The sequence below is a fragment of the Macrobrachium rosenbergii genome, chromosome 7 (assembly GCF_040412425.1).
Source record: "Macrobrachium rosenbergii isolate ZJJX-2024 chromosome 7, ASM4041242v1, whole genome shotgun sequence".
Lineage (NCBI taxonomy): Eukaryota > Metazoa > Arthropoda > Malacostraca > Decapoda > Palaemonidae > Macrobrachium > Macrobrachium rosenbergii.
This window is the reverse complement of record NC_089747.1, coordinates 15,674,768-15,702,766: the sequence shown is the minus strand read 5'-3', so window position 1 is coordinate 15,702,766 and position 27,999 is coordinate 15,674,768. Positions and strand designations below refer to the sequence as shown.

At 34.4% G+C, this 27,999-nt stretch overlaps 1 protein-coding gene across 5 annotated transcripts in view; it reads right to left on the bottom strand.

The window, feature by feature from the left end:
• Positions 1 to 7,472: 7,472 nt before the first annotated feature.
• LOC136840163 (serine/threonine-protein kinase 11-interacting protein) overlaps positions 7,473 to 27,999 on the bottom strand; it is a 71,786-nt gene continuing 51,259 nt past the window's right edge. For all 5 annotated transcript variants that reach the window (XM_067106614.1, XM_067106617.1, XM_067106613.1 and 2 more), the window contains 8 exons: positions 25,572 to 25,712; positions 25,240 to 25,412; positions 20,820 to 20,917; positions 20,368 to 20,540; positions 17,147 to 17,296; positions 16,534 to 16,682; positions 13,503 to 13,661; positions 7,473 to 10,121 (listed from right to left, as the gene is read on the bottom strand). In XM_067106614.1, the coding sequence (XP_066962715.1) occupies positions 9,666 to 10,121; positions 13,503 to 13,661; positions 16,534 to 16,682; positions 17,147 to 17,296; positions 20,368 to 20,540; positions 20,820 to 20,917; positions 25,240 to 25,412; positions 25,572 to 25,712 (1,499 nt within the window). In that variant the 3' untranslated portion in view covers positions 7,473 to 9,665. The remainder of the gene's footprint in view (positions 10,122 to 13,502; positions 13,662 to 16,533; positions 16,683 to 17,146; positions 17,297 to 20,367; positions 20,541 to 20,819; positions 20,918 to 25,239; positions 25,413 to 25,571; positions 25,713 to 27,999) is intronic.

The window sequence follows — 27,999 nt, the reverse complement described above, 5'->3', positions numbered from 1 at the left end:
GTCCTCTGTGTGCGAGTTCTTAGCTGTCTTATTCTATCAATATGCCATCAGGAAATTATTCTCAAGTACTTTTGCTTTTGTGGGGCCCACCCAAAAATTCACTATATTTTTATAGTAAGTAGAATTTTTCTTAGATATACAAACATGAAGTCTTATATGGACCTAACTTTCCGCAAAATGGTTTGAGCACTGAAGCTTAAGTAGTGGCAGGTAGGTAACTGGGTTGTAAAATCTTGGTTTCCCCCCCAAAAAACATAGTGTTTCCCCCAAAAAAACATACAGTATTACAATCCACTTACCTAACCGTCAACCCTCACTTTTTCTTCAGTAAAAAAAAAGGGGGGGGACAAATGCAGGGATGATTAGAGTGGAAATTATGAAAAATACCCAAGGTTTGCTTATCTAGCACAAATGCAATTTACTGTACATCATTTATACATTGTGATTTATTCCAATTAGAATGTATGCCTTTGTCTTCTAGATGAAGAATCCCTCCTTAGGTGAGAGGTGCTGTTTATGGAACCTGACTGGTAGTCTTGCCCACTAACCTAGTACAGGTCGACCATCACTGATCCGGCAATCATTATTCCCGTTTCATCACTAATCCAGCAATCATTATTTCCGTTCCATCACTAATCCGGGACTAATTTTGGCTAGCGCAATTTAAAATTTTCTGGGTCACCACATCAACCTGATGCTACTGTTTGTTGGTGCTACTTGTGTGTGTACATATGTTCCCTATGCAACACGATTGCGTTTATCTTTGGGGTTGCAAAAAAATGAGCAAATACCGTAAAAATATAAATGAGAATAGCATAAAACATAAGAAAAACATAGGCATAACAAAAGCTGTATTAAGTTCTCCAATGCCAGCGAATGAGTTTGTGCATTTCTACTTAACTTATACACAAGATTGTATTTACCTTTTGGGTTTTAAAAATAAAAATGAGAAAATGCAGTAAAACGTGAGAATAGCATAAAATATAGATTTAAAAAATCATAGGCATAACAACACTTACCAAAACAAGCTGTAGCAAGTCCTTCAATGCCAGCGAATGAGTTTGTGGGTTTGTACGTACGCTAGGCACACAATTGCGTTTATCTTTTGGGTTGTAAAAATACAGAAATGAGAAAATACAGTAAGTATGCAAATGAGAATAGCATAAAATATAAATAAAAAAATCATAAGCATAACAACACAAACCAAAACAAGCTGTAGCAAGTTCACCGATGCCAGCGAATGAGTTTGTGCGTCCGTACATACACTAGGCACACACTTGCGTTTATCTTTTGGGTTGTAAAAATAAAAATTGAGAAACTATAAATGAGAATAGCATAAAAATAGATGAGAATAACATCAAATATAAATAAAAACATCATAAGCATAACAACGCCAACCAAAAACAAGCTGTAGCAAGTTCTCCAATGCCAGCGAATGAATTTCTACGTTCGTACGTACACTAGGCCCACGATTTTGTTTATCTTTTGGGTTGTAAAAATACAGAAATGAGAAAAAACAGTAAAAATGCAAATGAAAATACAGTAGCATAAATAAAAAAAATCATAAGTGTAACAACACAAACCAAAACAAGCTGTAGTAAGTTCTCTGATGCCAGCGAATGAGTTTGTGTGTCCGTGCGTATGCTAGGCACACGATTGCATTTATCTTTGGGTTGTAAAAATAAAAATGAGAAAATACAGTATATTTTTACTGTATTTCCTAATTTTTAAATGCATAAAAAATAAATTAAAAAGATCATATGCAGAACAACACGGACCAAAAGAAGCTGTAGCAAATTCTCTGATATCAGAGAAATGAGTTTCTGTGTTCATACATACCTATGCACATGATTGCGTTTATCTTTTGAACTGTAAAAATAAAAAATTATAAAATGCAGTAAAAGTATTGATGAGAATGGCATAAAATATAAATTTTAAAAAATCATAAGCATGACGGCACCAACTACAACAAGCTGTAGCAGGTTCTCTGACGCCAGTGATTGAGTTTGTGCGTTCGTACTCACACTACGTACACAATTCAGTTATCTTTTGGGATGTAAAAATAAAAACTGAGAAAATACAGTTAAAATATAAATGAGAATAGCATAAAATATATGAAATAAATCCAAGATGAAGAAAATGGGAATCATGACAACCCTTCACCTAGCATGTAAATGTGCTTGGTTACAAATCCCAGCTCTTCACCTTGGAAGTGGCAGTGATGAGCTGTCTTGTGTAAGTCAACAGAATTATCTGTACCATTTATTTTGCCCGTGCTTCATGAAAATTTCACTTGATTTTCATTTATTTCTTTCTTCTTATTAACCAACTTGTACTGATTTACAGGGTATTTTAAAGGTAGGAGGAGATGGTTAACTGTTGGGTTAAGTGTGTTCTAACCTAACCAGTCTGTAATCCAAAAAAATCACTAATCCAGCACCCTCCAGGTCCCAATGATGCCGGATCAGTGATGGTCAACCTATACATTACCTTGACAGATGATACAAAAGCATGAGCAGATTATTATTATTATCACAAGCAAGGTGCCACCCTTGTTGGAAAGTCAATTGATACAAGCCCAAAGGCCCTGATAAGAAAAGCTGCCCCTTATGGGAAAATAACTGACAAGCAATTAATAAACTAAGAGGAATAACAATCATCATCATCATAAATGTTTGTAGGTCAGCATTTTTCTTTATGGGATTAGATGTAACATGAGTCCTCTCCACTCTCCTCTGTTATATGCCTTTTCTGCCTAAATGCCCATCAGGTCTCAGTCATCCATCTCCTTTCTTTATGATTACCTGGGCCCTATCACAGGTTTTTGTCTTATTATTTTCATATTCTGGTTTTTTTACCAACTGTTCCTCATCCCTTCTCACCATATGTCCAAAATGATCTCAACCTTTGAGATATCTGTCCTTTTTCCAGCCTCTTCCCATCAAACTTTGGTCATGAATCTTAGCCTTCTCTGGTCACACCTTCTCCATTTTCCTTGTCAGTGCCCAATTTTCTTACAACATAAGAGAAATACAGGCCTCATCTACCCATAGTACATGTTATTTACCAATATTCAAGCTATCTCTTGCCATTTCATCCATGCTGCAGATACTCTCTTTTACTGATATATAAGAAGAGAAAAATCCCCATCTAATATACTGACAAAGAGAAAACAACCTTCACTACACTCTTACCGCAGAAGTTCCTGGGACACTTCCACCCATGCAAAATGGAAACAGAATTTGTAAGAATACTCATACATTCAATATCTTGCAAATTGTAGGAAACTGCACTTTCTCTGAAATATAAATCTGAGTTATTTCAATTTGGAAAGATGATAAAGGTTGAATATTGTATATGAACAAACTTATAATTGTAAAAATAAAATACAAAACTGGAGACCTCATACACTGTATGTGTATTTTACACAAAATAAACAGGCTTGACAAAATAAATATGGGCAAAAATATACATAAACATACCAAACTTGTTCTCCTAGATCCCTGCGCATAGAGAACATCATCACTACGGGGAGGATGGAATAGCATGGAAAGATCTGAATGCATAGGATGACCAGAATTATGAAAAATTTTATAATTATGAACTAAATGAACAATGATTCCAGAGATTAATAATGGAATAAAAAATTTAATGAAACCTGTGTTTTAATCCAACAATTCAAGGTATGAGTTACCAGGCAGGGATCACTGCATGGAACAATATTTACAGCCAAACAGAATAAAAGAGTAAAAATATTTCCTCAGGGCAGACACCTCTCCAAAAATATTGAAACACTCACTACTGTACACCACTTTTTTTTGTGACTGAAAAAGCAAAAGAGATGTTTCTTAAAAGTGAATCTGCAATTAAGAACGACACAGAATTTTAAACAAGTTGCATGTCATTAAAAAACATTGTCAAGAAAAGATATGCGGGTGGGGAATCCAATGTCTTGGACCTAATAACAATCCTTGTTCAGAGTGCTGTTAAAGTTCAACTTCATTCCTCATAATTTGCACTATGCACTTATGTATGCTAAATAAATTAATATATTCTCCTGTGTAATCATCAGACAAGTGATTTCTATGTGACTGTGTCTCTTTCTACTGTCATTTGATGTACAAGAGTTTTTCTTGTGCCTTGCTTGTCATTACCACAGGTCTTGGTTGAGGAGACATGCCTAAGCTGCTGAGTCGGCCTCTCCCATATCTTTTATTTCCTGCTGGGGCCACAATTGGAATTAAAGGTTTTCATCTCACCAATCTGATATCATCCTATTCTGGTGGTAAAGTCTGATGCATTTCTGCCTAACAGCACCATAAACAGGAGGCTCATGGTCTGAACTGGGTCTGTCCTGCCTAGGTCCTCGGTCCGAGATGGATGGCTAAATTCCTGCTGACTGTGTCCATCAGGATCAGGTCTTTCTTGTTGCTTTCACTCCCATTTTCTTGATGCTGATTATCATTATTAATATACATTTCAGCCAGATCGTAGGGTTAATATTCTTAACTCTCATCATGCTGGCCTTCTTGATGCTGAACTGCAACTGTTATATATTAAAGGAAGTCCAGAACATCGCTTTTAGCAGACAAGACAGGACATCCATAAATGAGGATGGTCATACTTCACAACTATCCATTGCTTTGTCGATTTATAATCAAAAGATTTATGGCTGGGTTTGCCTATGCTTCATGATTTCAGTGTACTGGTATTGGTGACATAATAGTACATTAATTCATTAAAACACTTGTAATTCCTACTTATATAAATTTTTCTATTTGTATTAACTTCATTGGCTCAATAATCTAGTTATATTTTTTCAATCTTTGTACTTCTTGCCAACATTAAATTATTCATACAATAAACTGCTACAGAACACACGGGTACTATTTTTCTTCATTATATGCTTGCACAAGTTGGAAACACTATACAAAAAGTCCTTGGATAATGCTATACCAAGGAAATTTTTTAGCCCTTCCTATACAAACAATTAAGGATAATCTAAGCTGAAGCACTACACCACCAAAAGTTACATTAATTTATTAAGTATAGCATCTACACATGCACTTATCTCTACAGTCCTATGAAATTCTTAATAGCAAGTCTATCAAAATTTCATTTTTATATTTTCTGTTGTTTTTGTTGTTGTTTAAGCCAGCAGCATGCCATCACAACTTTTGCTTCTTGAGCATCCAGTAAACATTCTGTCTTCAACAATATTGCAACATGATCTTAACAACTAACTGCTATGCACAGTATGAAATATTCAGCACAATACTTTTTTTTTTTTTAAGAGGAGTAAGAAAAAATTTCTAAGAAACATTTCTGACAACCAATACACACCTAGTTATGTGATACAGATACAGCCAAACCTCATGACCAAACAGTTCTGCAACAAAAGTGAATTTTCATGATAAAAAGCTAGTTTTTTATACATACCCATCACTCATAGCTAGGAATGTTTGTGGTCTCAAATATTTCCAGACTCAACATTATCCTGTCTACCAGACAGGTTACTGACCATCCATACATGGACCACCAGAACCTACAAGCAAGAATCAACCATCCTCTTCACTGTTTATGTATTCTGGGCACAATGCAGCGAGACAAGGGGTTGAGAGGCAGGAACTTGGTTTGAGATTGATAGGTATGTATGACATACTGTAACTAGTTTTGCGTGACAAAGCCTCAGCTGTTTTTCATAACTCCATCATAATCATAAAATGACCTAATCACAGTTTAGGTGGGAAGCAAAGCTGCCGAGTGCCTTAGGCTGACTGAGAGTTTCTGAAGGAGCACTTTAACAGTGTGAGTCAAGAGACCAAATATCAATATCAGGTAACTAAAGAGCTACACAGAAGAGTGGAAAACTCAGAGAATGTAAAGCATACCGCTTGTAGTGATAATCCCCAGGTAAAGGGTAAACATCATCTTACCATCCACATAAGTAAATGCTAGTAACCATGGAAAACTAAGTCTCTTTTGGTCATGAATCAATGGATGAGGAAGAAGTAAGAGAAAGTAAAGAAGGCAGTTCTTAACATCTAACCCTAATGTTAAAACCTGGCTCCTACAACCACAGATTCCAGTGAATATAAGTCCAACTATTTTTAAATAACATCTCTCAGACAAAACTTAGCAAAAGTAGACTGGCATAGCCAAGTACCTGTATTCAAATTTGAAGACATACCCAAATTAAATTACAAAACTGATGAAACAGAGAGGGTACTAGGCTTATGCAATTTCACTCTCACTTATCGTGCCTCATTGCTTGATACATCCCTATACCATCTCAAAATGACCATCTTCAGCCATCAACAAATGCTATTCATAAATACCTACTTCTTCCAGGGGCCATGGACAAGAAGAGTCTGGAGATGTCACCTGTAAAGTCCTTGGATCTCTGCATATTTTGAATAATACCCGTAAATGTACTAGTATTAGTACTGACCTGCAATCTCTGCATACAGGAATTGGGTCATGTGGGCTATCCATGAATTAATCCATGGGTCAAAAGGGTGTGGCAAATTCTTATAGCATGACCACTGACTTAGCAACCACTTATGACATCTTTCTCAGGTGAAGGCAAGAGAACACCTCTGGCCATGACAGGTGCTATAATACCTTAAGATTTCCTGAGACGGAAAAATATATACAGAAAAACAAAGTACTACAGTATATACAACTACACAGAACAAAATCACAAAAATGACAAAGGTGAGACCACTTAATAAGCGCCGAATATAAGTAATAAATATCAGATTACACCATACCACTTAACACATGTAAAAAAAAAAATTACTGTATTAAAATAATGAAACAATTATGGGCAGCAAAAACATGCAACTGATAACAAATATGGGCAGCAAGAAAGGTGTAACTGATTTTGTATAAGTAATTATAACAGTAAGTACAAGGAAAGAAAAATTCCACCTACGATTACTGAAAGTAACCAATTATACCAGGAAGGAGTGCCTAAAAATACAAAAATACAAAAACTTTAAAAATACCTTCTCTCACCAAACATGAATTAATACACAAGGAAGTTACCATAAAACAAAAACTTACCAATTACCACCAGCTACTTATCTGCTCCTTAGCTAGTTAGCCTGTGAAAACAAACGCCAGCACCATAAATGGAAAAATGTTGGCAAAATATAGAAAAAGAAAAGGGGACTAAAAAAAAACAATGGTATTATGCACATACACTACTAAATAATAAAAGCAAGTAGTTATGAATGAGTATTAACAATAGGAGCTGATGAATGAAAATTTGACAAATTGCTGGAAATTGTGCTGCATACTCATGAACAGTGAAGAGGATGGTTGATCTTACTCAAGGACCTAAGATACTTGAACTGTTGTTCATCTTCTATCTGGTATACAGCAGACTATCTAGAGTCTGTGAACATGAAAGACAGCAAATGAAGGCTATTTATATGACTGCCGGGATTGTAATGAAACAAAGAAAATGTTATTTGTACAGCTTTTTATGAAATGAGACAATGAACAAAAAACATACAGTTCTGAACAACTCCACCTGAGCTTTCATTTTCAGTAAAAGCTCATGTAAAGCCAAATTTTATGTTTGGGAATTTTAATCAGAGATAAGGTAGGCTGACATTTCTATTTTCTTTAGTCACTGTTGACATACAACAGCTTGATAGAAATTTACACTTACAAGTTAGATTTGAGATTTATTACTGTCAAATAACTAGCATCCACTCTTATCTGAAATTCGTGTTAGTCTACCCAAGTTGTAAAACCAGTAAAATAAAATATAAAACCTGATGAGTATTCAACCTTAGTGTTTCTGTTACCCTGAGGATAGATATAGCATAAAAAAAAAGAGAGCTGCCTATTGCAAAAGTTGCTGTTACACCACAGACCAATGAAATATAAAATCATCTGCACCATTAATAGTTATACTATAAAATATACTATATACAGAAAACAGAAGGAAGCACTTTTCACGGTAATATAAAACAGTCAACTACTATAATAATGGAACCATTGTCAAAGTAAGATTTAAAAAATGCAGCAAGTACAGAAGCAAAAGTTAAAAAGTAACACCTAATTTACAAACTTCTCTCCCCCAAAAATGTATATGGTAATAATTATATAACTATCCACTTCAAATATAATTACAATAGCACTGGATCTGAAACTCTTCGACTGACTTTATTACCTACATAATTCTTTTTGACTGAAAAGCAATTTACTCTAGTCTCACAACTTCCCTAAGAATGCAACAACACAAAACACATCTGACTAGAAGATAAATTAAGAGACTGAATAACAAGGACATGACTGAAGAAGAAATAAAAACCTCTTTTTATGCTCCATCTCTAATGTGATGGATTCTGAGCTATAAAGGGATTCCTTTATGCAAGTGTAAAACTTGAAACAAAAAATTAACCACCCTTTGATGAAAAATAGTCCCCTCAACACCCTGAAATTTACACAATTTAATAGAAGCTGGAAGCCAGACTGACGCATAGGTGATTGGACAGTCACATAGGTGACCGACTATACATTTAACCGCACACCTTACAAACTGCATCCTCTTTCCCAACTGGACTCTTTCCTTTACTTCTTTCCAGTCATTTCAAGTTTATTATTTGTTTATAGTGCTTTTCACTCTACTTCTCCCCTTATCACCATTCCTCCTTTAAACATTTCTAACTTCTTCCTCTGGTTCTTCTTGTTTCTAAGATAAACCTTAAAGGACCCAGCACACATCACTGGTGGAGCCACACATTAATTTTCAGGCACAGAAAATTGAACAAAATGAAATAAAAGCTGCCTGTCTTTGAGCAAAAACCAGTAAGACTGAAAATGAATACCCACATCAAGCTCTTACAGGAACCAAATTATCCACATGACCAAAAGAAGTACAGGGAAAAAAACTTGTAATCAAAACTAAAGCACAGAGGAACACAGCTGACAGCATACAAAATAAACACCTTACACATAATTATTACTGAGGAGGGATTAATATTCTGAGCTGCCCACACCAACCATTCTTCAGCTTATCATTTCATTAGAGCTTCAAGCTAATAGGGAGGAAAAGTTAACAGAAAAACTAGTAATGGAACAGAATTCCATGTTGGAAGAAAAATAAAGACCTGCTAGACACCAGTAGCTAAGACTAGAACTACACATATTCCAAGGAAGTTTTTAAAGCTCTGAACACCAGATTATGAAGCTGGCATTATATCAGCAAGTCTCAGTGTTTGTTTTTAAGGATAAGTCCATACATAGCTGCTTTATAGTACTGAGTTGCCACATCTCAAGAAAGTACATGAGACTGGAGTAAATAGGTTATCGACATACTGTCTATTGTCCAATGCTAAAAATATGACTACAGGTATTATGTTTATCATGAACACACTCTTCAGGTGGTGTGAATATTTTTTACTGCTTTACCAGTCAAAACACATTTAACTACTCTCCCTTAAATGGCACATTTTTCAAACACTAACATTTCAGCATTTCTTGATTACTTTAAGCATATTAATTCATTCATATTAAATATTCTACCTTTGAAGACAAAATAACAAGATTAGAAAAATAAATTTACATTGTTATAGAATTCACATTTCCTAATACAAATTTAGTAACATTCACAGCCTTGTCTGACTATAGCTAACATTTAAAATTTCCTAGTCATATCCAAAAGTTACACTTGTCTTTCCCTCCTCTTCTTGAAAGACAGGGGGACACTGGCCACTTCTTTCATTTGGAGTGTCATCTAGCACATCATCATTTGTTTCATTTTTTATTTCAAGTGTCTTACAAACACTACCAGTGTTCTGCTCTTCACTGGAAACAGTTGCATCAACCCTTCCATAATTCAACTCTGTTTTAATTGCACTATTGGTGCTTTTTTCTCCACATACAAGCTCCTCTTGGGAGCCTTTCTTTGGTGTAGTTGGCACAGACTCATCACTATAACCAAGTATAGGATACTTAGGATCAAATTTAAGCTTTCCATAAACAGCAGAAACCTGACACCATGACTGGCTGTCTTTCTTCTCCTGAGGAGTACCTTCATCAAGTGACGTACGTGTCATACTGAGAACATCTCCCTCCCTTGTGCGATACACTCCAATGAAGTCCTGGAATCAGCAATAAAATGGTAACTATTCAGTAACAAATGAAATGCAAGGGTTCCATATGCTGATGCATGAAATACCATCACTTAGAGCATGTTTTATGTATACAAAACTTAAATCAATATTAACTACAAACTACTGATAAAACCTACCTAGGCTTTGCTAGTCCAGTACCAACTGCTGGTTATATGCATCCACTAATCAGGTACTATGTAATTTTGGCAATCTGGCAATGTAATCCGGCACAAAATTTTGGCTTTGTAGGATCAATGACACACAGAATTATGGAACAAAATATACTTGTCAATACTAGGTTCATACAAAAATTCTTATATCTTTTCTTAGAGAGTAAGGCACTCAGTAATGCTCAATACTTAGATTACATCACATTTGTAAAAAGAGAATACAATATCATCAGACGGAGGCACTGGACTAGTTTACATTAAGAAAATTAAATTAGTAAATATAAACACAATCCCTGGCACTGAAGTTATATATGCCAAACTTTAGATAGCATTTACACTGCATTGTGCAAACTCTTATTATGTCTCAAGCATAAATGTAAAGAAAAAAATAAAGCCCAGGTCAACTTATAAGAAACATGTATACGTGTCTATTTACATGCTTACATAAAGTATGCATACATATGTATAAAATATATTATAAACCATATACTGCAAATAGTATATGATTACAAACATGTGTATATATAAAATACCAACTATAAAGACTATGTCATCAGATGACATTCAACCTTAAAAAATAAAACAAAAGTGACAGCCGGGAGCTGCAAATTAAATCAAAGTGTGAGATGCTGTATATATATCCATGAACTATCCTGAGTACAATTAAACTATAAGCATCAATAATCACTTACAAGGAATTCAGATACAGTATAACATATACTTCAAAAATATCATCATACACCTTCAAAGTCAAAACTCAAAATTTCTCATACAGTACTTTATTTTGTACTTAAAATTAAAGGGCACTGTAATATATCTACTTCATCAAATACATGTTATTGTATTTTGTAAAATCAAATAAAAAGGAAATATGGTCATACTTCCAATATACAAGACAATATATTTGGCAGTTAATTATTTAAATTAAAATAACATATATCCACAGCTACCTAACTCCTACAATAGAATACAGAACATTGTACATGAGCAATAACTTTTGCTTTTGCCTATTCTTTGTTTTTATTTTTTATTTTGATAAAATAAGGAAATTTCTCACTTTCTATACACTCTTACTTCAACAGACCTAATTTAAATGCTCTGAAAACTTAACAAATCCCACACTCCTCAAGTAATCTTTCAAATATTACATGCTAAACTTTAGCCACTAATGAAGTCTTACTTCCCTGCCCACTATCTTTCAAGTACAGTTATTGTAACATTCCTTTCACAGTTTCTGTTTAATTACTGAAAGCAGCGAAACTATTTCATAAAAGGTATCAAGAACACATAGCAACTATCCTATTGTAGACATTTTTTGACATATATATATATAATGAAAATATGCAAATAAATGTAAAAATAAAAAGCTAACACAACATTTTTTCAAGAAATATTTCGTTCAGTCAAGATTACATGATGAAAAAGCCATTAAAACTTTGTGTGCAGTTTTACTGAGCGCTCCTATATGTATATATCTAAAGACTGAATTTGATTTACCAATAAGCATTACACAAAGATGAGAATATGGAAAAAAGAACCAAACAAAATGAGATTGCTGTTTATGTAAATTTTCATATGTCTGCAAATATTCAAGGCATAGAATGCCAGCAGAATCTACCTTGAGTTGTGTAAAGTGAGAGTCGAAATGAACACAGTGGATTCCCAAACTTAAAAGATATAAATCTATCTGATATTGACCACAAAATAACAGTACAGGATATTAACAGGTGCACAACCCAACTGGCAACATGGAGGGGAGAGACATCAAAATTCCTATACAAGTTTTGGCCACTAAGAATGAAGAGTTATAAATAAAGACTAAGATTTTTTAAGAAACTATTCTATTCATCCAATTTACCAGGAGTCACAAATTTCACAAGGATGAAATCTGTTTCATGATTAGATGAAGCAACTCCATCATCACCAAACATATTCAAAGAACTCTTAATACAAAAATCCAATCTTGGTCTGAAACATATGCCTCAATAATCATTCAAAAAGCAAAGATTTCTCATTACTGGAAGAGCTGTAACATGGGGCCTTTGAAATTTGTCCCCTAAAGCAATAACCAATTCTTAATGAAGTATACAGCAGTCCGTCATAAAACATTTCTACCATCTTCAAAAAAATTTATATATATAAAGTAAATTAAGTGATACACTATTATATTCTGCTAATGTCCTGAAATACTCTATGCTCAGTGCAGCTTGCTTTCTAATCAAATGAAATAAACAAGTTAGCTCATGAAGAAATCATGAAGATAACTAAACTTTTCTATCAAATGAGCCTGGCAAAGACCATGTCTTTCCTGAGCACTATTATAATAAATCCTACAGTGGTTTACTTAAATAAATAGGGTCTCCTACAGTATGATTCCCTGGTTTAACTATTAACAAACAAAAAGTCAAGGCTCTCAAACCATATATTGCAAAGGTTGACAAGTATCACAGAATATCTACAGTTTACTACAGAATGAGAGTTAAACTGTTATGTAAAAACGGGGGAAAAAGAGCTTGTCAAAAAAATAATTATCTCTTCCTTAGCAAAATTGTATTACAAACACACACATAATGTTAATACTATCCTCAGAAAGCAGAAAACAGTACAATCATCTGTATGTCTATATAACCACAAAGGAAAGAGGGGGAAATAAAAAGCAAGAAAACAAAAAAAAATGTGTATAAAGTTATGTATTGCTTTGCAGTGTCAGATTGCATATTAAATTTTATACAGGATAAAGTTTAAGTAACATATTCCACATTATTTAATTTATTATTTTCAAATGCTCTATAAAATGTGAAATTAGAGAAATTCTCAATATTTCTGGTAAGTAAAATTAATTTCAGCCATAATGTACTATAAGATAAAAACAAAAAAATACCATACTTAGCATCTATCAATTTTTGCCCAAAAAGAAATTTCCTGTAATAACAAAAAACCTATATATTAAATGGAAATATTATGAACATCAGAACTTTGTTATAAGCACATGCATTAGGTTAAGGGTCAGTAGACATTCAAAAGACCTAAGATGAATGCCAAAATCATCATTTCCAAAACAGTGAAAATTGGAGTATAATAATTTGAAGTTTAAATACTATCCTTCCCAAAATTTTAAGTGAAGCATGAGCAATATAAACCTGAAAAGGACTTAGACTACCCTGAGACTCTCTGCTTTGTTAGAATTATAATATTTCACCTCAAGATCCACACTGAAGAGATGAGTCCAAGGGGTGCGAATGGCTTGTATAATGTGACAAGCCGCAACTGGAGTGGTGACATGGAGTTCCCAAGCACTTTCTGCCCCTGTTGCTTCGTCAAGGAACTGGAGTGCTAAATGCCTGTCACTATGAACCTCCTGTGTATGATGAAATGGATGAACATAAATGACAGGTTTTATTACTGCTTAAGAGAACCACATATGAATGCAATTAAAAAAATCATCAATCATCAAAGAACACAATCTCACTGTAAACTTAGCAGGCAAATCTTCTAGGAGGACACTTCCTAGGCAGCTCTTCTATGAGAAGATTACTCTGAATATAAACCTTGATCTCCAACCTCGGAGAACAAGATTTATACCATGGCTTTCCATGGTCTTGGGATTGAGTTTCCTTGCTTGAGGGTAAAATTGGGAATGTTTCATATTTTTTGTTCACTTTCCAGTTTTTTCAAAAAGTGTACAGGGCAGAATGGAGAAAGCAAAAGTCACATGGCTGATTACCGAGTAAACGCCTTCTTTACTTAATCTTTTCAGCTTTTAATAATTTCACTATCCTTCATGACTGCCCTTCCCCAGTAGATCTGGCAAACCTGGCAGGTTTCTTTTTTGCCTTGCAAGGTGTCCCAGCCCCCTCATGCTGACCATTTGCTTCTGGCACTTTTTTGATGACATACAGTCAATTTTACATATCCTTAAGATCAAATTTTCTTGATCTCCAGTTTTGTGTCTGTGACTATGGTGTGATGTTTTTATCTGAGGCACCTGTAAACAGTAAGAAGTCAAAGGTTGAATTTCTGATCACAGGGTTTGATGGACCTGACTTAATTAATCGTTGTAACAGCCCACGTGCACTAGGTCTGGACAACCTATTTATCATCAGAAAAACTGCCAGGAGGTTTTTGCTTTAAGATTTCTAGTAAATTCTACAATGTTTATGTATTTGCCCCTTACCATAACCTTAATACTGACTACTTGGGAAGGATTATTATGGCTCAGTCAGAGGATTCAAAAGCTTCACTCATTATTTGTGGAGACTGCAATGCAAAGCACAGCAAGTGGCTTACTTGAAATTCCACAGATCAACATGGGTGGTCTGCTCTCAACTTCCGTGTATCTTCCAATGTTGTTCAGCTAATTGAGAAACCCTTGTACATTTCTGGTAGTAGATTAAACCTCATATTCACAGATGTTTCAGCTATAATCAAGGTCAAGGTCTAGGATTATACATGCACTTTCAATTACTTAAGTATACTTTAGTTTAACCAGACCACTGAGCTGATTAACAGCTCTCCTAGGGCTGGCCCAAAGGATTAGACTTATTTTACGTGGCTTGGAATCAATTGGTTACCTAGCAAAGGGACCTACAGCTTATTGTGGAATCCGAACCACATTATACCGAGAAATGAATTTCTATCGCCTGAAATAAATTCCTCTAATTCTTCATTGGCCGGCTGGAACTTTCAATTACTGTGCCACTGAGATGGACATATCTGTCAATCAGTATATTCCAAATGTCACTGTTGGAAAAACAGTGACTTTCAATTACTGTGCCACTGAGATGGACATATCTGTCAATCAGTATATTCCAAATGTCACTGCTGGAAAAACTGTCTGGCTGAAATCTAGAGCCAACTGGGATCACATTATTGAGGTTTGTCAGGCACTCAATATTTCAGATGCTATATCTGACTCAAATCCCAAGAGGAAATTAAATGAAATGCTGATGGTTATTTTAGTAAGGCATGTCCCTAGAAAGGTCATCTGCATCAGAACAAATGACCAGCCATGGTTTGATGATATATGTAAACGAGCTTACCATGACAAACAGACCAAATTCACCACATGAAGACGTAACTACACTGTACTGTTGTAGAGTCTCATCAAGCTGTGGATAGAATTTACCATATAGCTAAGAGAGTTTACAATAATTCCTTAAAAAGAAAACTTGAAGATATTCCTCAGCCTCATAACTGAGATTTAATGTTGATTTCCTCTTTAAAAATTCATACCATAAAATTTCATTCAAGTGCTCAAAAAAATTAGATTACTGCTTTTAATTATTTAGAAGATATCCCATGTTGATGTGAAGATAATAGCTTTAAAGATAATTTCCATAAACATGTTGTAACAGGCAATTTAGATATATACTGCACTCTAGATGATGATAATCTTATTAGTATTTTTAAACTCTGTTCAAAATGCAGATCCATACCAAATTACATAGAATCATTACTAAAATAAGCAACAGAACTAAAGAATATATTTTATAAATTTATAATAAAAATACTGGACAATTTATAGGATTGAAAATAGAACTGATAAAAAAATTAAGGAAAAATTCACAATGCTCTGAATAACTTCCCATGTACTATTAATTTGAATAATAAATTTAAAAATATTCAGAAAAAACATGTGATATTACCTGTAGTTAAGGCTAATCATAATTTTAGATTTACATGTAGAAAATATTATGTTCACAGGCATATTTTGATTTATAGAGTTTTGATGAAACTAGCAAATTCTCCCTGTAATTTCTACACGAAACTATTTTCTAAAACAGTAACATTCTGTCTAAGGCTGCATCATTATTTAAAACACTACCTTGGGTCATCATTTTCTTCCTTAAATTATTTTTAAAAAGACCACTGAACATATGGCAATCTATCTCAGGTGAACTACAATCCTATCTGAGATATGTTAACAATAAATCTACAAGCAACTGATTCAGTGGCTTTTGCTCAACCCAAACAAAATTATTCCTCTTCAGTGAAAAGATACACTTCAATAACATTGTTGGTATTTTGAAAAACTCATCCCTCCATCAGAGTTCCAGCATATTCCCCTTTCTTTTTCATTCAATCCGTTGGATCTTTTCCTACCTTACTGTCCAACTTTAACTTTGCCTTGCTCTGAAATCACCTCTCATTTAAGAATAAAGACATCAAGTCAATCCAAAATAGAGAGAAATGCGATTTTACAAACTACAGAGGCCTAAACTGATACTTACAATGGAAATAATGTTAGCAATTTTCTGTGTAATATTAAGCTTGAGCTTGGAGTCTGGAGAGGGAGGCATATACCACTCCAAGTTAGCATGGAAGAGGAAAAGATCTGTGGCAGTCATCGTTAAAAACTGGCTTTCACTGCATCCTCCATCTGTGGGAAAAAACAAAATGCTGAATAAAAGGTTTATCCTTCTGATATACTCCCAACAGACTTGTTACATTTTTCATAAGCCTACCTTAACCTGAGAGGAAGGTTATCTTTGCTAGATAGTATATTACCTTTGAATGAAGTGTATATATTATACTTAATTTATATACTTAATATTCATTAAAAGCAAAAAAAAAAAAGTAAGCATGGTCACAAAGATTTATTCTTGTGTAAGTACACAAGTCAATGGATGAGTAGTAACTCAATATTACCAACATTTTCATTGTTCATTTGTCTTTTCCATATTCTTAGTTATACATTAATCTTTAATGTTCTCAGGTTACTTTTTATATAGATATATCCTAGTATTTTAATAGCAAGTTCATGGTTTTTTAAAATTATTATATAAGCATGTATGCTAATGTTACAACAACAACAAAAATAATTACAATAATAAAAATACTTACCTAGCAAAAGGGAAACAATAGCAAACATGGAGAGACTAGTTTCTTCTCCTGCTGATATCTGGGTTTCTTTTATTATCTCAGTCAAAGACTCCTCTTGGGCAGGGCTGCACTCTTCAATGTTTGGGTTTACCCCATATTCCTCTAAAGATTCTACAAAAAACAAATGAAAAATAACTTATAAAAACTGACTATTTGTGTAAAGCAAGGATGTCCTGATGCATTTTTTGAAAGTCAAATTGATTTAATTCTTAAATACCTTTTAATAAAGGTAACAATTTGTTTCCAAGTATTTACTTGACCCAGCAATAATATCAGATATTCGGTTTCCAACAGCTATTAGGTGTACTACAACAAAAACCAAATTCTTTATGCCTATTAACTGCCAAGGATACTCAAAATTGCTAGTGTGTGCACTACACCTTTAAGGGTTTGGGATCTAAATACAATGCCTTATAAGATTATGGGTGTAAATTTTGATAAGATATTGACTTTTGAAAAGTATATATATATATTGCTTCCTCTGTTTCTCAAAAATTTGGTATCTAGTAAAAATGTTTTCAAATGTTTTGTGAAGCTATTATGCCTAGTTCTTTTAACTCTTCTCCTCTTCCTTGTTTGAAGTACTATTCTCCAGTGTGGTCTTCGGGTGCTTACTCTCATCTAAAGCTCTATACATGAGTTATGTCATCAGTCAACTTTAATTTGCCAACTCTTAATGCTGACTTGTGGCATATATGTAAAGTGAATTCATCGTGCTCATTGCATAAAATGTACTACAGCAATGAATATCCTATGCTCTTCTTTACCTGACCAAGCTGTTTTCGCTCGCACTAGGCAGGCTGCTGCAAACAGTGTGTCATTGTTTTATTATCATGTTTAATGCTACCTACTCAATTTGCTAGGAGTTTTATTTTGGCTACAACTGAAATGTGGAATACTCTGCCTACTGCAACTGTGGAGTCTTCTGATCTTCAAAAGTTTATGCAAGGAGCAAATTTATTCCTGCTTTCCACTGACATCTCCTGAATTCAGGTTTATCAGTTTTATTTTCAATTTCATCATATTTAATCATTTATAACTTTTTCTTATTTATCACTTTTTCCTATAACTTGTCAATCTTTGCAGACAAATTCTGCTTTGAAACCCTCTTGGGTTTACAGTCTGTTGATCCTGTTCATAAGGGTTTTCAACTGAAGATTTAAAGAAACCCAGAAAGAAAGGCTGATAGTGTCTGGATCCAATCTTTCTTGCACTGCCTGGGATAAACATCACAAACATACTCAGCTTTTCATGGACAACTTGAAAAATCTTGGACTTCATGATCCTGTAGGCTCACTTACTTATTACAGATAAGCAGCAGTGACATTAAAAATCTTCCCCTAAGTGCTTTGAGAGGACAATTTCCACTTATACATCAAGGGTGTCTCCTAATGCAAAAGCTGTTTGGTCATTCACACCAGTACAGTACTGTATACAGGCAGTCCCCGGTTATCGACAATCCAGTTTTATGGCGCTTGTCTGGCGACGACGATAACCGAATTTTCGATACCGATTCCTGGTTATCGGCGCCGATCTCCAGCTATTGGGGGCTGATCCATGGTTATCGGCGGTGCTGGTCCCCGGTTATCGGCACCGATAACCAGATGCCGGCACTGAAAACCAAGGATCGGTGCTATTATCACCAATTTTCGGTTGTCAGCGGTTTTCGGTTATCGTCACGCTGTCGAGAACGGAACCCCGCCGATAACTGGGGACTGCCTGTATAATGCTTCCCAACAGGACTCTAATCAAGTTCCTGACTCCCTATTCCTTTTCCAGCTTTGGGTTCCTTACTACTCAGATTCAGGTGAACTGCCTTTAGTCTCTACACATCCTTTGATTCTTGTTTGGGTATCAGTAGCTCAGTAACGGCACCTTTAAACTGATGGTTATGTCACAAGACAAAGGCAATTCTTCATAATTTAAATACCTTTTTTACTCCAAATCTATTACCTAAAACAAAATTACCTACATCCCTATGCCATGGTTCTTACACACATTTATTGGATTGTACAAAAAATGATCGGGTTAACCACCAGTGATCTGCAAGATTCTGTCATGAACCAACAAGAACAGTGGATGAAGTGTCTGCAATTTTGTGAGATGTATGACATTTGCTATGCTATAAACTTTGTTCTGAAAAAAATTACGTTCTTTGAAAAAGTAAAAAAAAAACTTTAGGGGTTGCATAATATTTGAAGAACACTATGCATGTTTGTAGCAAGTTTACATTGCAGCATGAGGGGCTATGTTAATATTACATGTAATATGTTAGGCTACAATTCACACACTGAAGTAATTTAACATTTAAAAGAATGTGATATACCATAACATCATATGTACATTTGAAAATATATAAGAAATAGAAAGTAATGATGAACAATTATCATCAAAGAGATATAAGGCTCATTACCAAAATACAAACACCTTATGTGTTTATGGAAAGTTACTAGCTAAATCAAACAACTAGTGAACACAAAGTAGCAGTATTTTTATCTTATGGGTCAATCTGTAATGTTCTTTTTATTTGATGTTTTGAATAGATTAATAATTTTATTTTCTGCAATACTCTTTCATAATTTGAATTAATAGAAACAGCTCTGCATATTCCTCATTGGGGAGAGTTGGGATGAGTCAAATCAGCTCCCCAGAGGTATATGGGTGACTGGAAAAGAAAAAACAGTCCAACCTAGCTAGTGGTTATTTTTGCAAGATTAAAAGTGACCTGTTTGTAAATATTTTTAACAATAACTTTACAAACAAATTTGATCAGTCTAGCCTAGAGTAGTCTAACCTATGGAAATTAGAAGGAATAAGATTCACGGGATACACAAAGAAATCATCTGCTGGAGATAAAATCTGAAGGGTCACATGATATACAAGATTGGTTGATAAGCAAGTATACACAGTATGTAGGTTACAATTTATATTGCACAGAGCTGTGTGACAAAACCAAGACGCTGAATAATACTTGATTTGACATGGTCTCAGTCACACTAACTGTAAATAGTCATATTATCTTTTAATCAAAATTTATACAGTAAAAATGTATAAGTAAATGGTTAATTTCCAAAGATAATTAAGGCACCACTAAAATTTTCTGAAAAAAATATAAATAAAAAACCCAATATCCTTGTACATTTCCACACAGATAATTGGTTTAAAGTGCTATAAATACACACCTAAAAAGAAGTTGAAGAAACAATTGGCACGGTGAGAATCAGCTAGGGATATCAATACCACATTGTCTCCAAGAGTTAGTCCTACTCCTTGTCGTTGATATAGGCTATGGATGACACGTACCTCTGACAAATTATGAGATAGTCTTTCCTCTAACCATGTTTGAGGGCTATCACTGAAAAGCAAAATTTAAAAACCTTTTTGATAAATGCTTAAAACCTATATTTCAAACCAAATTAGTCTAATAAATAGAAAGAACATTTTTAACATTTTTATACTTCATGACATGAATGAGATGTCCTTGGCAACTACCAGCATCACTGACCACCTCACATATGACACTAAATGCCTTATTTATTCAATAATTACTCAACTACTAAACTCAGAGTATATCCCATTATGTTCAATAACTACACTAAAAATCAACAAAATGCCTATTTAAACGAATACTTACTCCTCCGGTCCTACTATTTCTAGTATATATATTTTCCTGCTTGACAAAACAACAATACCCTGATACTCTCTTAAACCTCCTTTAACAAGCAGTACAGCCTGAAAATAAAATCAGAATTTTTGAAAAAAAATTTCTCAGTACAAATTCTTATCACAGATAGGAAGCAATTAAACAAATTGTGGATACAGCAGCAAAACATAAATGCTGAATCAGATACAAAAGATAGAGACCACACGAACAATTCCCAAGAGTAATTCAATATTCACAGCTTTGAGTTTTTTTAGTTTACCATATTACCTAGAGCTGCCAAAATGTAGCCAAAGAAAAGGTATAAAATATGAACTGCTGCAGCAATACAAGGAAACCATAATGTTCCCAATCGGCTACTTTTACAAGAATAAAAATACCAATGAAAATATGGAGAAGAGAATTTATTTACTTTCATATATCTTCCTAAAGCAAGAGGATATAGTAATCCTTAATTTATCTAGATTAATAGAGCAAAGAGCCTGTGAGATAATGCCAAAATCTGGATAATGGTAAGCAGAAAAATCTAGGGGTGTTCAAGGACAACTCCACAACTTTCTTCACCGAACCTCGTCAATACCACATAACATTATGCAAACACTCAGTATGCTTATAAACAACCACCATCACACTTTAGCTGGAAACTTTATCCAAAAGGCAATTATCCACTTTTCCCTCATATTTGTATCAAAATATACTGAATAAATACACTCTGAAAAAAAGTGCAACCCCTTCTTTTTCTCTCTCACACAAATAACATAGTTCAATAGGCAGTAGCTCTCCCACGCAAATGACAGTTCAGTAGGCAGGTAGCCAGCCTACCTGTGTTTACCATAGTTTTATGACCATTAACATATTTTTATACATCATCTTTCTTATCAGTTGTTACCATATTTCATTACCATACACAACATACAAAATGCATGTGAAATACTGACCTAGGCTAGGTGTTACACTCCCAATATCCATTTGCTTAAGTCAAATAGGCTATTACAGATGCATTTAAGATGAAGGTAATGGTGATGAAATTGATATTTCACTTACTGAATCCATTTGTACTGTGTTATTATCATGTTATTTCACCATCGAAAGAATTAGGAGAATCATATTTTAGTTACTAAAAGAAATGGAATTAATTTTTATTTTTGTACATAAATATAAAATGGGTATCAAAAGGTAAACTAACATACTTTAAGTTAAAGTAAAATCCCTCAAAATTGCAAAACAGCCATTTCCAGATTCATTTGTTTATGTCATACTCAATGTTGTTTATGTCAGTTCTTTGGTAACTGGTTGTTAATTGTAAGAGATGGTTATGAACTGTTACATAAGCCATAAGTTTGGTAATCTTGTTTGAAAGCCTAGCCTAGTACAATCTACAAAAAATGAAATTCGTTCAGTTTGTAAATACAGTGTTTCTGCATTACATTACAACACCCTGTGTTTACATCTTTAGTATATAAGGCATTTCTCTATGACGACTGTGTGCATGCGCATGTACGTAACCTACGCACAAGATTGCATTTATCTTTCAGTTTGTAAAAATAAAACAATGAGAAAATACAGTAAAAATATAAACGAGAATACCTTAGCATAAAATATGAATAAAATAGTAAAGGAGTTTGTGGTACTGCACTGTACTGGGCTTCGATGCAAACATACCTCAGTTCTCTCTCAATCTCTCTCTCTCTCTCTATACCGTATCTCAGTAATGTACATATCCTTTAATGAAATATGAATTACTGTATCATAAACATAAATATGACACTAAACAAACTCCATCGAATGAGTGCATAAAAATGTATGTACATGCTGCCATTTTTTTGCTTTGCTTGATTTACTGTACACTGTATTTCATTACAAGTTTAGTTGACTCTCAAGTATGGTTATCACACATCGTACATGCTGCCATTTTTTTGCTTTGCTTGATTTACTGTACACTGTATTTCATTACAAGTTTAGTTGACTCTCAAGTATGGTTATCACACATCATTACACACAAGAATACTTTATCACTGTTGATATCTTATCTCTAATCACCGCAAAAATATTCGAAATGCGATTTCATATGTAGGCAAGACAAAACCAAACAGGATGTAGCAAGCTCACCGACTCCATCAATTGAGTGTGTGCAAACGTACATCCCCTATGCACAAGTGCATTTATCTTTAGGTTTAAAAAAAAAAAATAATGAGAAAATACAGAAAAATATAAACGAGAATACCATATCACAAAATATAAATAAAAAAGTACATGAGTGTGTGTGTTACTGTATTTAGGCTTTGATTTAAACACTCAGTTATTGTTCTCTCTCCCCTTTCTGAAATTTATATGTATCATATCTTTGGGGCATTGGTCCGGTGTGTCAGATGATGACGATCCGGATACTACTTTTTATCAACTTTCCCCAAAGAGGCCAACATACAATATTTAAAATTACTTACATTCAACTATGCATACACCTCTTATTCCAACTTACGTTTACTGTTCAATGTATTATGGCAGTTAATTAAGAAATGAAGTTATTCTTTAAAGAAGAGGTATTACGTCCTCTCAAGTTGAGTATTCAGCTACTGGGGACGCACTCTCCTCACACAACATCCAGCGCCTTTCATACACCTTAATGAGCAGCAACTATTATGTAATGTTTATGCTTTCTATGCTTGCAAAACACTTAAGGTATTATTCATAATGTTGTACCTGTTCATACAACAAGCAAATTATTTCACGTCTACTAAGTCACTATTTATGAGAGAGGGTCATAACTTGTCAACATTATTTCAAGGGCGCAGTCCATAAAAGAGACCTAATACCAAATGTCTATGGAATCTCTCTCAGAAGATTCAAAGTCCCTACTGAATCCCAACAGTGTCTACAGCTATCTCTCATAAAAGTTCATCATTAGATCTCTGACTCCTGACATGTTTGGTACATAAATTTCCTTTATCTTATAACTACCTGTACAGACAATCTAAATTCTTTGACAATTGATCCTGAGAAATTCTTCATCTCCTTCAGCAAGAATTCTTCAGTTACTAAAAACAGCGGCAGAGACTAAAGTGTTTCTCCATTTGAACCACCTGTAGCAAGTTACCTATTTTACATGGTAAAGATGCAAAAAAGATAAGATGTTGTGAATAAATGTGCTAGGGATTATTTAGCACTTCTGAAACTTAAATTCTAACCCTATGCCTGGTCCAAGGTCCAAGTCTGCAAGTATTCATGATTAACTTTTCTGCTTTTATTTACTAGGACTTAGTAAATTTTCTAAAAATATATTACAGATATTTATTTCTTATGTTTTCCCAATATTACTTCATAAGAAATAGACATGCTAAATATTTAATTAAGTAAGAGACAAGGACTGAGTAACCAGTAAGCATAATTTTATAACAAAAAATAAAAACTGAATGGTACACTATTCTGACAAAGAAAATCAATAATCACGTCCACAGATGGGAGTTCTGCCTACCCATGTGTCACAACTTAATATATAACCAAGAGACATTACCCTTCTAGTGAGCAACTGGATAATACATGTACTAAAATTACTAGTGACTAAATGTCTCACTTAAATAACAATACTACAATAATGACAAAACACTTTCTGTCACCCCGTCAAGCAGGTAAAATTGAAATAATGAAATAGGTAAAACTGAAATAATGAAATAGGTAAAACTGAAATAATGAAATAGATAAAATTTAAATAATGAAATAGGTAAAACTGAAATAACGAAATAGGTAAAATTGAAATAATGAAATCTGAAATCCAACAGCAAAGTGAAGAAAGAAAAATGAAAAAAAAAATGAGAACATGCTCTGGGTACATGATATTAGGTGAAGGTAATCATCATGATGGAATTTAATGACATCAACTGGGAACTTCACACAAGAATTGCAATACTCAAATGGGAGAACACAGTATTACTACCATTACAAAAGGGGGCATGTACATGTAATAAATATTCACATATGAGTAAAAACAGCTTGACATTAAAATTTTGTACTTTTGGATACTAAAACTAAGACTTCCAACTAGGGCTACTTATATATAAATATATGCCTCTATAAGTATGTGAATTCAGTATTAAAAAATTCATTTATGTGACAAGGGCAAAAAATGATCAAATAGAGATCTCCCAAGTTAGCACTGTTTCATTTTAAATCTTGCATGAGCCTTCATCATGTCTTTTTAAATTAATTAACATGTGCAAATACATGGCAGAAAAATCAAATGAGTAGACAAATGTAATAAAAAAAATTAAAAAATAATTTTCAAGTAACCCTAACAACCACTAAAACTTGAAATAAAATAAATTTCCAAAAATATTAATTTCTTTTGCCTAAAATACAGTAACAAGAACTAAACTTTGAATATGAATAAAGTGCTCACCTTAACAAGACCTAAAATGAATTCTTCAGGCTCGTGAAAAAGCAAGACTTCGCAGTGAAGTTTAAGACGATGATCAATGTCTGAAAAATCTTCATATGAATAACGAATAGGATTAGCAATCCTGGGAATTCCTTCTACGTCTTCAACTTCTTCCCACCAAAGCCAACCGTATCCTGGAAAATTGGGAAATTCAAAATCATGATTAACCAAAGTTCAATCATCACCAAAACGACAAGCAAAATTAAACATGTTGTAATGAATCATATCTCATAAAATTATCTCTTACTTGGGTGCTTTTTGATCAATGAACAAAATAACATATATTAACTTACCAGTAAGTGTATGAAGCAATGACTGAACCCATGATGTGAGTGAACGTTGTGCAACTACTTCACTTTCTTTGTCATCTACTGGGCTTGTCATCACTGCTTTATGATGTAATGAAGGCATCATGCAATCATTCTTTATAGTGTCTGAAACAAAAAGAAGCCGATTATGGATACTTCAAAGCTGCAGACTTTATCATCATTATTAAGACAACGTTGAACCTCTACGGCATATTTTAGTGGATAACACTCAATATAGGAATAATTCAGTCTTCTTGTAATATTATATGGACAGTATAACATTCTACTGCAATGGTATCTGTGGATTAGTTAAGTAAAATACTACAAGAAAATATACTTGAACCATCCTCTGACTATTTCCCTATAAAATTTGCAGTCATTCTGAAGTTGAAGCTAAAAACATTAATAACTGAAACTTTATTTTCATTTCTGAGTTGTCAGGAGCCACCAAATAACCTACTACATAATTAAAATTAGTGAGAAAAGATAATTTCACTACGAACAAACACCTATATAATAACTATGAAGATAATTTTTTAAATGTACTTATATTAAGGAAAATGCAATTTATTGGCAGTAAAAGAATAGAAATAACAATTGATCCTATATTCTGATTTTAGTTGCAATAACCTAAGCTTCAAGCATTCCTCAATGACAACGAAAACTATATTTTTACGTTAAAACAAGAGTACCACCATGCTTACAGTCCACTGTCTACCAGCTAATATGCCTCATTCTTCTTTGCTAAGGAAGAGAAAATTGAAGAGATAATCCTTAAAGAGAAAAATCTGGTCATTACAGAAAGAGAATCTGGGCAGACAACCTCTTAAATCTTACCAAACCGGGAATCTCCCTGAATATGTAAAGGGTGGAAGTGAGAAGCTGTCATGTAAGTGAGAGCTGCTTGTCACTATGCAAGAATTGTTCAAGGTTCTCTCAAACTCTAAACAACGATGTTTCAACATCAGCAATTGAAATATGAGAAATGAATATAAAAAGAAACTCTCACAACACTTCAACCATTTGTTCATAACCTTATTTACAAAGAAAACGAAACGTTGTTTCCCCTTTGCTCTCACTCAACCTAACACTAAACAAAATAAATCTAAGCAGTTATAGATAGGGGGAACAGGTTACAAGGTAGAGCAATCTTAATACTTAAATGGTGGCACGATGACCTCAGGCTTGAAGACATCACAGAAGGGCGGCTGGGAACTCAGCAAAGATGTTGCTGGTACGATGACCATGGGCTCGTAAACGTCACAAAAAGGGATGTCCTCTGGATGAGGCAACAAATGCCGTTTCTCCAAGAATCCGGAGATTGTGCAAATGGAGGGCAGGAAGGGCTGAAGACTCGTCCTTGCTACAGGCAGGAAGGGCTGACTACTTCACGTTGTCACAGGCAGCAAGGGCTGACTACTTTTCTTTGTCACTTGTATGTATGCTCGCTGCTTCACCTCGTCTCGAACATGGAAGGCTTAGGGACTTCTCATCACAAGCAGGAAGGGCTGGCTGCTTCTCTTCGTTTTGGGCAGGACAAGATTTTATGGAAAAGAGTAAGGGGCGTCTGAAGGGGATACTCCCGTCGGAACCTTGCTTTGTCCGACCTCTGAGCGCTGTCTGTCTGTCTGTCTATATCTCTCTCTTGGGAAGTCTTCTTGAAGCTTATACTGTATACCCCTGTATAGGCGGAGCTAATGATGACGATCGTTATTCCCATATAAGGAGTTTTTTGATTTTCTACATAATGATTGGTTCCTAATAACCGCCCACTTCCGGTCACGCCACAGACGATTCCAGATCAAATTTTCTGATTCAATGTGGATTGAATATTGCGCCATGTTACAAAGGCATGGCATGAGATGCCACAAAAAAGGGTTTTCATCGAACCGCTACTTGTCCACGACACGTTGACAACAGGAACTGACTGGTGAGCAAACACAGGAAGCAGTCACATCTTGGAAGAGATATTTTTCCAATATATTTCACCATGATTGCATCTACCCATAACACTGCTGTCACAACCTCTGGAGAGCCATGGTCCTTATGGCTATGCCTGATAATTAGTAATCAAGAGGACAAATCAAGTCAAGACAGAGACCCACTGAATTCAATCAGAGACAAGCAAAGAAACTTTGACCTTGTCCTTCCTAATCAAACAGAGACCTGGTGAAATGGTATGATGGTATGCCATAATCCCTATGCAACAACAAATCCCTATGCAACAACTCAACAAGAAGACACAGGCGAGGAAGCCTATGAAGTCTGACTGTGGATCAGAATCTAAGACTGTAGCAATAGTACTGCGATGATCTTGGAGGAAGTACAAACACTGGGCCAAAGTGCAAGGTACACAAAAGTGTGGACTTGGCAAAAACAGCAATTAACACACAGAACTAGAGGAATGTTATGA